The 15,479-nt window shown below is 48.6% G+C and overlaps 1 protein-coding gene and 1 long non-coding RNA gene across 3 annotated transcripts in view; one reads left to right on the top strand and one right to left on the bottom strand.

The window, feature by feature from the left end:
- Window positions 1–4,938: 4,938 nt before the first annotated feature.
- LOC139010197 (uncharacterized) lies at window positions 4,939–15,145 on the bottom strand. Its single transcript, XR_011471481.1, has 4 exons — window positions 14,479–15,145; window positions 13,966–14,160; window positions 9,146–9,242; window positions 4,939–7,631 (listed from the first exon to the last, which is right to left on the bottom strand). It is a non-coding gene; the product is annotated as an uncharacterized lncRNA (long non-coding RNA).
- The window catches only part of TECPR1 (tectonin beta-propeller repeat containing 1), a 28,750-nt gene continuing 28,268 nt past the window's right edge, over window positions 14,998–15,479 (top strand). The window contains exon 1 of one of the 2 annotated variants that reach the window (XM_070414349.1): window positions 14,998–15,304. In XM_070414349.1, coding sequence (XP_070270450.1) covers window positions 15,211–15,304 — 94 coding nt within the window. In that variant the 5' untranslated portion in view covers window positions 14,998–15,210. The remainder of the gene's footprint in view (window positions 15,305–15,479) is intronic. The other variant, XM_070414348.1, reaches the window with a different exon arrangement.

Here is a 15,479-nt window from a genome sequence, read left to right as displayed (position 1 = left end):
AACCTAGGACAGAGAGGGAGTGTTGGGGTTTGAGGAGAGAGGAGAAAGGTGTGAAGCCACCGTGGAGGATGGGTGCTTGACCAGGCTAGAGAGCCATGATCTGTAGTGTAAGAGCTGACTGAGGTCAGTGACACTGCGGAGACTAGGAGCAACCTTTCCTGCAACATACTTTCTATCTCAATTCCCCATCCGGCCATCCCATGAAGTAAGGAGGCATCAACGGCCCCCAATGCTTGATGAGGAAACCGAGGCACAGAGAGGCTTCCTAACCTTTTGGAGGACTCGGAGCCAGGAAAGATGGCTCTTCAGATCCCAGAATCAGCACACGGGACCCTAACAATCACAGCGCACTGCCTCCGTACAAAGTGCACAAGAAAAGCCCCAGTCACTGTTTGCCAATTTTAACAGAAATCTGTTCCTATTGAAGAAGATTTGGAACATACCTTCCTCCATGCATATTTTTCAGTTAGCTGAAATTCTGCTCTGAATCTACTTTTATACTATGCCTACATTAAAACAAATTTTAGTATTGCCATTTCCATAAAAGTGAGTACGTATGGTTTTAATTGCTGTGTGTACATGTTTTTGCTGGGAGCAAAACCATGTTCAGCAGGGGAACTGGTAGGGCAGTGGAGCCAGAGGAAACCAAAACAGTAAGTGAGACCTTCCCGGCATGCTTCGGGAAGTACTGATAACGCATCACATGAGCTTCCTGCACATTTAAGCTAGGATCTCACATGGTTGGGACTGTGGCAAGAAACGAACAAAAAAAGGGAAGCAAATTCATTTCAAAATCCAAGGCTATAACCAATTACAAGTGCCCAGCTCACAGAAGGCCCTCAACAAATATTTGGTGAATGTTTGCTAAATGTTTATCTTAGATAAACACTGAGTTTTTTAAATATATTTTTTTATTGATTTTTACAGAGAGGAAGGGAGAGAGATAGAGAGTCAGAAACATCGATGAGAGAGAAACATCGACCAGCTGCCTCCTGCACATCTCCCACTGGAGATGTGCCCGCAACCCAGGTACATGCCCTTGACCGGAATCGAACCCGGGACCCTTCAGTCCCCAGGCCGACGCTCTATCCACTGAGCCAAACCGGTTTTGGCAACACTGAGTTTTAAGTTTTATAGTAAGCCTATGGTAAGCCTTACAATTCTACTAAGCAAGTATTTCTAAATATTTTGTAAATTAAGTGCAAACATTTTTACATGACATACAACTTCATGCCAAGTCACGTGGTAAATCTTATCACAAGTGATATATATATTACTGTATTAAAATCCATACTACAGCCCTAACTGGTTTGGCTCAGTGGATAGAGTGTCAGCCTGAGGACTGAAGGGTTCCAGGTTCGATTCCGGTCAAGGGCATGTACCTTGTTTGTGGGCACATCCCTGGTGGGGGGTGGTGCAGGAGGCAGCTGATTGATGTTTCTTTCTCATCGATGTTTCTAACTCTCTATCCCTCTCCCTTCCTCTCTGTAAAAAATCAATAAAAATATTTTTTTTAAAATTCATACTACACCCTCCATTCTCTAAGACATGGGTGGGGAACCTTTTTTCTGCCAAGGGCCATTTGGATATTTAGAACATCATTCTCGGGTCATACAAAATTATCAACTTAAAATTAGCCTACTATATTTGGTCAAACATTTAATTAACTCACTCCTAATGCCTTTGCAGGGCCAGACCAAATGATTTCACAGGCCTCTACAATCCACGGGCTGGACGTTCCCCACCCCTGCTCTAAGAGGTATTCCTCACTATAATTCTGCCCCATAGACCACACTTACTTGTGCAATGAAACCTAGAAAGCATCTCTGTAAGTCAACTTTTTCTAGCAATTCTTACAAGAACAGAGTAAATTTAGAACAGGCAAGTTTCTAGCTGAATAAGTTTCCAAACAGCTGTACTCAAAAGCCCTGAAAAGCCTTGCAGTATTCGCAGATGTACTAACATGCAGATTAGTAAGAGGCTCAAACATGATCATCAACACGTTTGTGGCAACCACACACAAATTTAGTTTAGCACCTTTTATCTGTCATATTCAGAGTAACAGTACAGGTGCTCTTCTGAGACTTTGAGGTTGGAGGCAGGAGGAATGCAAGAAGATTTCAGCCAAATTTGGATGTTGAAGAAGACACGAGGAGGAAGTGGGTTGTGGTTGGAATGACCTGGTTCCCATCTGAGTTGTTCTACAAACTCCTTGTGTGACTTGAGCTTCACCTCTATGAGCCCACTTTCTTACACCAGGATTTCCATACCCTTTCAAAATTGTAACAATGTCTCCTATGTGGAGGCAATTTTACTTCATTGCCTTCCAGGAACGACAGAATCCCATTTCTAAATGGGACTTCAAGGAAGAAGCTAGTAAGTGAGGAGTCAAACCTAGGTCTCCCACCTCCAGAACTGAGCTCTGGCCCATAGACCGTGAAGTACATCCCCCACTCAGGCTAGCAACAGGTCTGGATCATTTCATAAGGCCATTCCTAGTTTTGAAAAATCTCGAGTGCCCAGCATATAGGGAAGATGCCCATGAAGATGACTAATACTCTTTGGGATTTCATTCGGTGGCTTTTTGAGATTAGAGTATCACTCAGGGGACACAACATAACTGAAACTTTTCTACCCTCTGTCAAGGGGAGTTACTCAGATTTACAGGAGGTATTTCCCTATGAAATCTGTCACCAGTGTTTATGATGACAGAGAGAAACCAAGGTAAACTTGAACTTGTTACCATTCACGGAGTACTGAATTTGGTGACAACCGGGCATCTTCTTTGGTTGGGGCAAGCAAATGACCACTGCCAAGTTGAGATGGAGAGGTCACCTCCTAGGGCAGTGATGGCGAACCTATGACACACGTGTCAGAGGTGACACGTAAACTCATTTTTTTGGTTGATTTTTGTTAAATGGCATTTAAATATATAAAATAAATATCAAAAATATAAGTCTTTGTTTTACTATGGTTGCAAATATCAAAAAATTTCTATATGTGACACGGCACCAGAGTTAAGTTAGGGTTTTTCAAAATGCTGACACGCTGAGCTCAAAAGGTTCGCCATCACGGTCCTAGGGTAAGGGACTTGTGTGAACCACCCCCAGATGGTGATTTTTACAGGACCCTTGCAGGCCCATGGAGTCTTGGTCTCCTTCTCTAGGCCATTATTTTATTTTGCATCAACACCCAGAACTCAGCTCTCCTGCAGGTGCAGAGGGAAGCAGGGAACCAAGGCTGTGAGGTGGTGCTTCATGAAGCCTGGGGCGTGGAGGACTGCAGTGGCCAGGGTCCTCAGGAAGAAGAGAAGCCATCTCTGCCACAAGGGCCCCTCTTCTCTTCTCCCTGTCCCTCTCCTCCTCTCAGGTCGTCCTCCTCTCCTCTGGCCAGGCCCACCCTGCCCTCCCTCCTTGGCTGTGTGTTGGCTCTTACCTGCTGCTTGCACTGTGGTCATGGCTAACTTCAGTGAGCTGCCCCTGGGTGGTGAGAGGGAGCCTGAGGACTGGGTTGGGAAAAGACCCCTTATGCTCCAGCAGAAGACCGGCTGTGACCAACAACATGAATGAGTGGTGGAGGAGAAAGCCACGGGGGATGAGCCATCTCAGATGGGGTGACCGGGGAGGAACTGGGCAGGGCCAGTTCAGAATGCAGGCTCACAATCCTTCCCTACCACGAAGATTCTCAGGTTCTGAGCCTGGAGTCCTGCCACGAGGAAGAGGCTCACAGTGCCACTTACCACATTTCACTCTGGGAGCTGGAGAGGTTCAGGAAATTGCCTGTTTAATTCCACTGCCAAGGCAACTCCTGATAACAACCATAACCATGAGAGGGACCATAGGGCCAGTGAGTAAGGATAAAATGTGGCAGGCACCAAAGACAAAGTCCCGCAGTAAGGCTTTTTCCTATGTCCATGACTAGGCAAGAATGGCCCCCTTAATTCCAGGAACCAAGCCCTCCCCAAATGAGACCATCATTCATTCGTCCGTTTTTATGGGTCATTTTCCTTACTTTCCTAGGACAAGTTCCTTCTGCAGTTCCAAAGTAGACCTAACAGAAAGGGAAATGCAGTTCTATACCTCTGCCAGGAGAAAGGGTGTACCAGGTGCTGTGCCTACAGGTATCCAGGTCCAGAAAAGCAAGGGCTTTTGGGAGGAGCCCAGCAAGGCCCACTCTGTCCAGGCCATTCCCTATGTTCACTGACTAGCAATACTTCAGGCTGGCTGCTGCAGGCTAAAAAGTGGAACAGATGTGAAATGGATAGAGAGAGAGAGAGAGAGAGAGAGAGAGAGGGAGAGAGAGAGAGAGAAAAGACGTGGGATCAAACCCGAAATCTTGGCTGATCGGGACAACATTCCAAATAAATGAGCTACCCAGCCAGGACCTGAAGAATAATTCTTTTTTTTTTTTTAACTAAATCTTTATTGTTCAGATTATTACAATTGTTGTTCCTCTTTTTTCCCCCCATAACTCCCCTCCACCCGGTTCCCACCCCACCTTCTGCCCTTACCCCCCACCACTGTCCTCATCCATAGGTGTACGATTTTTGTCCAGTCTCTTCCCGCACTCCCCACACCCCTCCCCCCCCCCCCACAATAGTCAGTCCACTCCCTTTCTATGCCCCTGATTCTATTATATTCACCAGTTTATTCTGTTCATCAGGTTATTTATTCACTTGACTTTTAGATTCACTTGTTGATAGATGTGTATTTGTTGTTCATAATTTGTATCTTTACCTTTTTCTTCTTCTTCCTCTTCTTAAAGGATACCTTTTCAACATTTCATAAAATACTGGTTTGGTGGTGATGAACTCCTTTAGCTTTTTCTTATCTGTGAAGCTCTTTATCTGACCTTCAATTCTGAATGATAGCTTTGCTGGATAAAGTAATCTTGGTTGTAGGTTCCTGGTATTCATCACTTTGAATATTTCTTGCCACTCCCTTCTGGCCTGCATAGTTTCTGTTGAGAAATCAGCTGACAGTCATATGGGTACTCCCTTGTAAGTAACTGTTTTTCTCTTGCTGCTTTTAAGATTCTCTCTTTGTCTTTTGCTCTTGGCATTTTAATTATGATGTGTCTTGGTGTGGTCCTCTTTGGATTCCTTTTGTTTGGGGTTCTCTGTGCTTCCTGGACTTGTAAGTCTATTTCTTTCACCAGGTAGGTGAAGTTTTCTGTCATTATTTCTTCCAATAGGTTTTCAGTATCTTGCTCTCTCTCTTCTTCTGGCACCCCCATAATTCGGATGTTGGTACGCTTGAAGTTGTCCCAGAGGCTCCTTACACTATCTTCATATTTTTGGATTCTTTTTTCTTTTTGTTTTTCTGGTTGGGTGTTTTTTGCTTCTTCGTATTTCAAATCTTTGACTTGATTCTTGCAATCCTCTAGTCTGCTGTTGGAACTCTGTATAATATTCTTTATTTCAGTCAGTGTATGCTTAATTTCTAGTTGGTCCTTTTCCATAACCTCGAGGGTCTCACTAGATTTCTTGAGGGTCTCACTAAATTTATCGGCAGTTTCTAGAAAATTCTTGAAAAACCTTATGAGTGTGGTTTTGAACTCTATATCCAGTAGTTTGCTTTCCTCCATTTCTGTCATTTGTGACCTGTTTCTTTGTCTCCGCATTTTGGCTGCTTCCCTGTGTTGATAGAGTGGCTTTCTGTGCTAGGTGTCCTATAGGGCCCAGTGGCTCAGCCTCCCCAATTACCTGAGGTGGTCACTCTTGGTGCACCTCTTTGTGGGCTTTGTGCACGGTCTTGTTGTAGTTAAGCCTTGGTTGTTGTAGGTATCACTGGGAGGAATTGACCTCCAGGCCAACTGGCTGTGAGAATCAGCTGTGTCTGCACTGGGGGACTTCTGTGCTGGAGACACCCTTCTGGGGCAAGACTTGCTTCAGTGGGGCTTTGGTGCTCACTGAGTCTGCCCCCTGAGTGTGTCCCTTAAGGATCTGAGGAGTTGTAATCTAGATGATCCCACTCTGACCACTGGTACATTGGCTCTTGGATCTCTAAGGAGGTGCTAATTTAGCCTCTGCCTGAGGCTACCCAGCAGGAGCTATGGAGAGATCTGCAGATTCCTCTTCTTTGTTTGGGGTTTGGAGGTGCCCAAATGAGGCCCAGCTGTGAAGCAATGCAAGCTGCTGTGGGGCCTTGGGCCTTCTTTTGGAAGTTCTGGGTCTCTCTGACCCAGCTGCAGTTTGTTAGGTAATTTTCAGATTGCAAAGGGCCAGGCCTTTCATATGCAAAAGCCTCTGCGCACAGCTTGGGTCGGGCAGGGTCTCAGGGGATCAACAGCGTGGAGCAAGCAGCTATGGTTGCTCCTTAGTCCTACCCTAAGAGGCCCTGCGTCTCAGTGTCCGGGCAATCGCTGCAAGCACCTCTGAGAGAAAGCTGCCCTTGAGTTCCGACCAATGCCAGACAGTCCAGTTTCTCCCAGTATGAGTCTGGGTCCCCAGAGACTCGCCCAGAACTGGAGTTCAGAGCAGTCAGGAGCTTGAGAATCCCTCCCGATTGAAAAAGACAACTGTGTCCTCAGTTGCCAGCCCTTTCCTCACTCGCGCCTCCGCCTCCGTACCTCTGCACTTTACTTCCGCACCTTCTCTGAGTCTCAGTGTGCTTTTCTCTTTCCTTCTAGTTGTAGAATTTCCACTAAGCCAGCCTTCCTGTGGTTCTGGATGATGTCCGTTTTGTCTTTTAGTTGTATTTTTGAAGTGGTTGTGCGAGGCAGCAATTTCTGGTGTTTACCTATGCTGCCATCTTGGTTTCTCCTGAAGAATAATTCTTTTTTTTTTCCTGAAGAATAATTCTTTTTTTTTTTTAAATATATTTTATTGATTTTTTACAGAGAAGAAGGGAGAGGGATAGAGAGCTAGAAACATCAATGAGAGAGAAACATCGATCAGCTGCCTCCTGCACGCCCCCCAGTGGGGATGCGCCCACAACCAAGGTACATGCCCTTGACCGGAATCGAACCCGGGACCCTTGAGTCCGCAGGCCGACGCTCTATCCACTGAGCCAAACCGGTTCGGCATGAAGAATAATTCTTAACTGCATACAACATGCCACATTGTCTGAGGAATCCATTTCCAAATGTGAGCTGTCACCTCAAGTTCACGATTACAAGCCAAATCCATACCTTTCATCTCGATAGTTTCAGTGAAAACATATCCCCTTCCTCTATTTCTACATGTGGGAACTGGGACCTGTAGTCTTGTTTTTCTTTTTCAAAAACAGCCTTATGGAGGTATAGATGTGTGTTCTTTCTTTCAAAGGCTACACAGCCTTCTTTTCCATCTCGTGACAGCAGATCTTGGTCTCCGTCACGTCCAGTCTCTCTGCAACCCCTTCACACCAACTATCAGAAGAATCATCTTTAGAGCCATGTGCTCTCTGCAACCCCTTCACACCAACTATCAGAAGAATCATCTTTAAGAGCCATGTGCTCAGTCATGGTTACCAGCATTCCCTGATGTAAGCCTTCAATGGCTCTCCACTACGCTTTTGTCTTCCAGCCGAGATCTCGTGCCCCTGCACGAGAAGCACCCACCACACAGGCCAGTCTTTCCTTCCTCCTCTGACTTCCCATGTTGCTCATTTGGCATGTTCTCTTATTTATTTTTATTTTTTAATCCTCACCTGAGGATATTTTTCCATTGATTTTTAGAGAGAGTAGAAGAGAGAGGGAAAGACATAGAAAAATATCAATGTGAGAGAGACATCGATTGGTTGCCTCCTGCGTGCACCCTGACCAGGACCCAGGCTGGGGAGGAGCATGCAACTGAGGTATGTGCCCTTGACCAGAATTGAACCTGGGACCCTTCAGTCCATGAGCCAATGCTCTATCCACTGAGCCAAACTGGCTAGGGCATGTCTGGTTCTTTTGAATACTGCAAACATTTTAGTTAACAAAACAAGCATATACTAATATAACAGTAACAAAATCAACTTCTTACTCTAAATATCAACATCATGGATTTAACCAACATGTCCATTATTTCCTTTACTTTTTTAAAAATACCTTTTTTGGGTTACTGCTATGTGTACTTGGATATTTTTTCAGGGTTGAAGGCCCCAGTGAAAAAGAATGCCATCCCTAACAAGTGAGTTAAGGCATCCTATATAATAAAAGCTTAATATGCTAAGTGTCCGGTCGTCTGGTTGGCCATTCAACCAATCAAAGCATAATATGCTAATGATATGTTAAGACCGCTCAACTGCTCACTATGTCATGCACTGACCACCAGAGGGCAGATGCTCTGACTGGTAGGTTAGCTTGCTGCTGGGGTCCAGTGGATTGGGACTGAGCAAGACGGGCGGGCCACACTCTGGAGCCCTCCCGTGTCCCTCCATGGCCCCAATTGTGCACTGGTGGATTCCCTCGGCCTGACCTGCGCCCTCTCACAATCTGGGCTGAGGGACCACCCCCCGAAAGTGCATGAATTTCGTGCACCGGACCTCTAGTTTTGGCTATAGACGGCCTGATTCTTGGGTAGGGCTGGCTCTAGATTGCTCTTCCCAAGCCCATCAGATTAAAGTTGCATTAAGCTCAAACCCTTCACATAGGTTTCAATTCTCTGCATCCTTGTGTCGCCCCTACAACAATGCATTTTAAAAGTTTTGCTTGGTAGTAGTACATAACCCATCTTTGGGTTTTTATGATTGGCTAGCCTAGTCTTGTCATTGCAAAATAGTGACCTGATTAGCATTGTTAAAAATGTATGTTTGCCTTCTTAGTACTGTATTAAAATGAGCAAGATCATTTATAAATATGTCACCAAGAAATGAAGGATTGCATCTTCGTGGTGTGTCTTCTCTTGAGGACATCTGGGTAGTGTATTATCTGGGAACTCACTGCTGACCTGCTCATTACCTAGCTTTTGTGTGTGAGCAGCGGGCTAGGCACCTCTGGTTCTCAGGAGTAACCACCAGTGCTGACAGTTCCTGCTCGTTCTGGGGCCACTGACTTTGTTTATTGGTCTCTTGCATTCACTTGTTTCTACTTACACAGACAAAAACACATACACAGCATCACTTTATAATCCGGGAAAACAACATACCCAAATATTAGCACTCTCCTAATATATTAGTTTTCTAGCTACACCACCAATTACCAACAGATTTAGCAACTTTAAACAATGCACATTTATTACCTCACAGTTTCCATGGGTCAGCAGTCGGCACAGCTTACTTAGCTAGTCTTCCCCTCAGGGTCTCACAAAGAAGGAGTCAGCCAGGCTGCGTTCTCACCTGCAAGTAGGAGTGGGGAGGAATCTGCTGTCAGCCCCATTCAAGTTGTTGGCAGGATTCATTTTCAGCTAAGGATTGAGGGCCCCAGCTTCTTGTGAGCTGTTGGCTGCCCTCGAAACCTAAAGGTCTGTGGTCCCCTGCCCCGTGGCCCTCCCCAGAGGCTGCTCACAACACAGTTGTTTGCTTCTGCAAAGCCAGCAGGAGAGTTTCTAGCCTCAAAGAGCTGCAGCCCTCTTTAAAAGGACTTTTACCTAATTAAACCAAGTTCATCCAGGATAACCTCCCTTTCAATTAACTCAATATGCAATTTTGTGAATACAGTGTGGTGTGGTTGCAATAACAGATCACTTTTTTGTTCAGATTCTTTTGTGTGAAAGAACCTTAGTTCAAAGTTGCTGATATGAATACCAGTAATATGCAAGTGCTTGCTGGGTGCCAGGCACTGATGTAAGGGCTGTGCACACACCTTCTCACTTCATCCCTCAGACATCCCAGAGAGGTAGGTAGGTGATGTTATTCCCAAAGTTAGGATGGAGAAGGAAAGAAAACAAAAAAGGAGACATGACTGATGAAAGGCCAGGCACAGTGCTCGTAGAGGCTGAAACTGTCACTGGACCTAGGTTCCCTCCTTCCCCCCTGGATCTTGCTCCTTTCCAAGGATGCAGACGGACTTTTTCCCCCGATTGTGATGACTAGGAGGCCTCATGTGGGCCAGCTCTAGTGGGAGAAAAGGCAGAAGCCTCTGATTCACCCTGATGGCTTCGTGCAGTCCTATGTCTAACCTGGAATCTAACTTGTGAGGGAATGGTTGTTATGGGTTATAGAGTTGCATTCCCTACTCTCAAATTCATAATCCCCAGTGGGATGCTATTTGGAGATGGGGCCTTTGGGAGGTAATTAAGTCATGAGGGTGGAACCCTCATGATGAGAGTACTGCCCTTATAAGAGGTATGAGACAGCTGCAGCCCCCTCCCCTGTGAAGATATAGCAAGTCAGGAAGTAGGCTGTCACCAGAGAGCAGATCTGCTGCAGCCTTCATCCTGGGCTTCCCAGCCTTCGGAACTGTGAGAAATATTTGTTGGGTAAGCCACCCAGCCTATGGTGTTCTTGTTTCAGCAGCCAGAGCAGACCAAGACCCATGGCACGAGGGCTCATCGAGGCAAAAGGGTGGTTCCTTAGAGGAAAATTAGGGTATTAGCAGGGGGATGAGTGGCTGCCAAACTGCAGAAACATTAGTCTGCAAGTAGTAAGACCTGGATTCTGTTCTGGCTGTGACACTTTGTAGACATTTTTCCTCTCTGGCCTCAATTTCCACATTAGAGGCATTGAATCGGGAGCTCTCCAAGGTCCCTGCAGTGCTCATGTGCTGTGACAGAGTTCAATACCAATTTTCCTGAATTCAGGGTCTGGCACAGCAGACCTGGGGATCTCTGCTCTCCCCCTCTCCCCCCACTACTTCACTCCCCACCCCTAGTCCTTTCAGACTTTGCAGAGCTGACTTTCTGCAATTGTTGTCAGAAGGTCTGTGTTTTTCTGCCTTTACAACTGATAATCCTCATTCCCATTTCGGCCTTTTTGTTGTTGTTAATCCTCACCCAAGGATATTTTTCCATTGATTTTTTTTTTTTAGAGAGAGTGGAAGGGAGAGAGACAGAGAGAAAAAAAATCGACACATGAGACACATCAATTGGGTGCCTCCCACACATGCCTGATCAGGGCCAGGGATCAAGCCTGCAACCGAAGTACGTACCCTTGACCAGAATTGAACCTGGGACCCTTCAATCTGTGACCCTTCAGTCTGTGGGCCAAGCAAAACCAGCTAGGCCAATTTCTGCTTTTTTTTTTAACTTTCATTTCTTGTTTCTTCTCCATCCTAACCCTGCCACTTTTCTCCCAGGCCAGGTACAGGGGGTTCAAATCCCAGCTCCATCACTTACTATGTCACTCAACCTCTGAGCCTGTGTCCTCAATCTGTAAAATGGGACTAACACCACCACCTGCCTCTTTGGGTCGAAGGGAGGGTGAAGTGAGTAGGAGCATGTTCAGCGCTGCCAATGGTGCCTGGCACCCAGTGAGCACTCACATATTGCTAATATTATTATGATCTCTGCTTCTCTGGGATTGGGACACTTGGCCATGTCTATCACTGCTTAGTCAGAGTTCCAGAAACACTGGCTTCAGTGCCACTCCAAATGATGAATAGAGGGCTGCTTTCAGGATGACGGACATTACTGTATACATCGCCAGTGTTTGGGACAGAGAGGGCTGGCTGAACTGATGCCAGGCTGCGCGGGCTGGAGTCCAGGGCCAGCCACAGGAAAGAGCTCTGGCTTTTCCTCACCGGGCTCTGCCTCCCTTGTAGCCTCATTTCTGCCGCAGCTCCCATTAACCTTCAGGCCTCAGCCTCGGCAGAACTCACTGCTGCAGGCCCTCCTCTACTCCATCAGACTCCTAGGCTTCCCCCACACAGCCCCACTGTCCCACATGTCCTAGTGACTTTCCTTCTTCCACTGTCCTTCTCATTCAGCCTTGCATCAAAGGTAACTTCCTGAACAAAGGGGAATAGCCCAGGCCCCTACCCTCTCATACTCTAGGTTCTGCACTCTAACCCCGCACATGCTGCACTGTCATTATTTTCTCAGCTGTCTTCCTGACCACACTGTGAGCTCTCTGAAGGAGTCACTTTCTTACACATATTGGAATTTCCAGGGCTTAATAACTGCTTAACACATAATAGGTACTCAGTCTTTATTAGCAGAATGAACATGTCTCCCTCAATTCCCCAAATAACAGCTAAGTCATGCATTGCAAAACGTTTGGAAGAGCCTGAGCCAAAAGGGCAGAGTCGCAGAGCTGGCCTGCACACGTGTCTGTCTCCACCTCCTCCCCCAACTCCACGAGTTAAACAGAGGCAGTTAGGTCGTTCCTCAGCTCTTTCTGATGGTGTAATCTTTGTTAACCACTGTCCATTTTTAACTTCTTCTGTAGAAACTATTATTCGTTAGGAGTAAACTCCTTATCACAAGTGATTCATGGTATCTTTACTTTGATTTTGTTTACAGTCATCCTTCCCTTTGCAAAGCCAATGAGCCAACGTCCAGTGTTGAGTCTAGTGCTCCTTGCTCCTTGCCCTTGGCTACCCCCTCTCACCACTCAGTCAGGCGTGCCCAGCTCCCAGGGTGGCCCACACTGTGTCCATAGCTCCTTCCTTACACTCTGCTAATTAATTTCAACATTTGTTTTTCCTTGTGATACATAAGGTGGTAGGTAAATGAAGCAGCTAAAAATGTGATCTTTCCCTCCCTCCCCTCTATCTTTGGCAAAGGAAAACTTGCAGAAACTGTAGAAAAGTGCAACTAGAAGTTCATGTGCACGTCCTAATTCACATATCTAAATACAGGCAACAATGCCTTGAAGAGAAGTGGTGTTTTTGTTTCTAAAAGAAAAAAATCCCTAACACCTAAATCACAGACAAACAAGGGGCTAAGCCTGGAAGTCAATGATAGTCACTAAGAAACTCAGCTGTCTGCCCTCCCCCTGGTTATACAAAGTCATGCAAACATGGCCAAGGCAAGTGTTCATTCCACAAATGTTTACGGAGTGCTTGCCATGTGCTGGGCTCTACGCTAGCACTGTTGGGAGTTCACACTGGCCAAAAGACCTTTTCACCTGGAGCAGAAAAGGTTCAATGGGGGAGAGAGATAGAGAGAAGGGGAGACTGAAACCCATTGGGGTTTATGTGCGTTGTGTGTATAAAGGTGGTTATGGGGGGGGGGGAGGGGCTGGAAGGAGGATAAACTGATGTCAACAACAAAGTACAAGGGTCAGGAGTAGATAAAAGAGAGCCCAGGTTAACCTGCTGAACATAAACTATGCCCCAGGGAGCAAAGTGACATTTGCACTCAGACCTTTAGTTACGCCCTGACGTTTCTGTACCAGGAGGCACGTGGGTCTCTGGATGGATCTGGTGGACCAGAACCCTCTCACACAGGACCTGCCTTCCACTGCTCTGTGCATGGCTCTGCACTGCACCACGTACCGGCCACCGGCTGACAAAAGCTCGAGGCATTTCTACTGGCAGTAAACTCAAACAGTAGAAGAAACATACTATATATTTGGACTCCAGAAATATAACTTGTCAAACAAACCGACTGTACCTAAAATGTCTTTCGCTGTGTTTTACAATCATTTACACACACGAAGCTCATTATTAACCTGCTTCAGAGGGATGTTTTCTATCCGAAAGCCCACAGCTGTCTTCCCAGCACAGAAACAGAGCTCCGCTGACTGCCGCCACCTGCCCTGGCAATTTGGACCCTCATTGTGCCCCAGCCTCAGCTCCGATGAGCTCCCCACAGCTCCCCGGGGCGCAGGGCACTGAGGATGGATGCCACCCGGCCTGGCCCGTGGGTGTGAACGCTGGGCCCAGACCCAGCTCTTCCGTTTGTTTCTCCATCCCACACCAGAACCCATCCGTCTACAAGGGCCAGAATCAGAACTAGCAAAGAAGTGCTACTAACTTCTCCCCCGGAAGAAAAGCTTAAGGAAACTTCACAGACACTTCAGATGCTAGGAGAAGAGACGTAAACCTAGTAGGTACTATGGCCACTCTAATGACAGGTCTAAGTGTGAAGCAAACAAACCTTCTAGAATAGATAACGTTCTTAACACCTTGAGAAGGATTTCTACCAAAAAAAAAAAAAAAAAGGTAAAAAGCACCAACCTTAAAGGAAAGATACAATTCAACGACTTTAAAATCACGATCTTCTCTTTATCAGGACACCTTTTCTTTAAGAGGGTAAAAAGGCGAGCCACAGAGTGGGAGGAGATCAGGTGCAACACCCATGCCACAAGGAAGGAGCGGGAACCAGGAGGCAGAAAGGACTGCCAACCAGTAAGAAACACACCAACATCTAAACTGGGGGGGGGGGGGGGGGGGGGGGGGGTCGCCAAAAAACGAGAAGAGACACTTTAAAAAAAGAGGAAATACAAATGGCCAACAGCCTTATGGAAAAGTGACCTCAGCAGGAAGCAGGGAAACGCCAATTAAACCCAGAAGGGGATGGCCTCCAGGTGGGTGAAGTGCCAGGGGTGCGAGGACAGGGAAGATTGGCGTTTTCCGGAGAAGGTGGGAGGGACAACCCCGCGCGGCCACGCGACACCCGGAGCCCCTCTCCCAGGTCGGAGCGTCAGGGCGCCCTCCAGGGGCCGTCAGCAGCCGGACGCCGCCACGCACCTGACTCACCGGGCTCTCCTCCCTCCTCGGCCACCGCACCCAGGCTCCCTCCCTGGCCTGCTCGCGGGCCGGGTCCAGCGGTCTAGTCCAGGGTGGGGGGTAGGGGGGCGGCCTGCGGGCCAGGACCTGAGGGGAGGCGGGCAGGGTCCTGAGGGGAGCGGGCCGGGAAGGAGGACGGGACCTGAAGGGAGCGGGCCGGGAAGGAGGACGGGACCTGAGGGGAGCGGGCCGGGAAGGAGGACGGGACCTGAGGGGAGCGGGCCGGGAAGGAGGACGGGACCTGAGGGGAGCGGGCTGGGACCTGAGGGGAGGCGGGCAGGGTCCTGAGGGGAGGCGGGCCGGGAAGGAGGACGGGTCCAGAGGGGAGCGGGCCGGGACCTGAGGGGAGGCGGGCCGGGACCTGAGGGAGGCGGGCCGGGACCTGAGGGAGGCGGGCCGGGAAGGAGGACGGGTCCTGAGGGGAGGCGGGCCGGGACCTGAGGGGAGGCGGGCCGGGACCTGAGGGGAGGCGGGCCGGGACCTGAGGGGAGCGGGCCGGGAAGGAGGACGGGTCCTGCGGCGGCGGCGGGCGGTCTGCAAGCCGCTTCGCTCCTGGGAGCGGGAACTCGCTCCACGGGACCCTGCGGCACGGACCTCGACGCGACCCCACCGCGACCCCGAGGCCGGCCCGTGACGCAATGCGCCTCAGCCAATGGCGCGCGCCCTGCTTCTACGTCACGGAGAAGCCGGCCAATGGGCGCGGGCCTGGCTGCCGCTTCCTACGCGCCCGCTGTCCGAGCGGCTGAGAAGCGATCGCGGCGACCCTGCCGGCCCGGCGCCGGCCCAGGTGAGTGCAGCGGCCGCCCGGGCTCTGCGACGGCGCCCCAGCCTCTCCGGACGGGTCGGGGCGACGGAGCAGCGGCGCCTCCTCCCCCGGCGGCTGCGATGCCCGACGGGAGGAGGGAGGGAGGGGCTGCGCCCGTGCTCTTTCCTGCCCTGGGGTTCGGGCGCCGCCCCCGCCC

This window comes from Myotis yumanensis, unplaced genomic scaffold (assembly GCF_028538775.1).
Source record: "Myotis yumanensis isolate MYYU_CA2020_CCGP unplaced genomic scaffold, mMyoYum1.0.hap1 SCAF_5, whole genome shotgun sequence".
Taxonomy (NCBI): domain Eukaryota; kingdom Metazoa; phylum Chordata; class Mammalia; order Chiroptera; family Vespertilionidae; genus Myotis; species Myotis yumanensis.
This window is presented reverse-complemented; position numbering and strand designations above follow the sequence as displayed.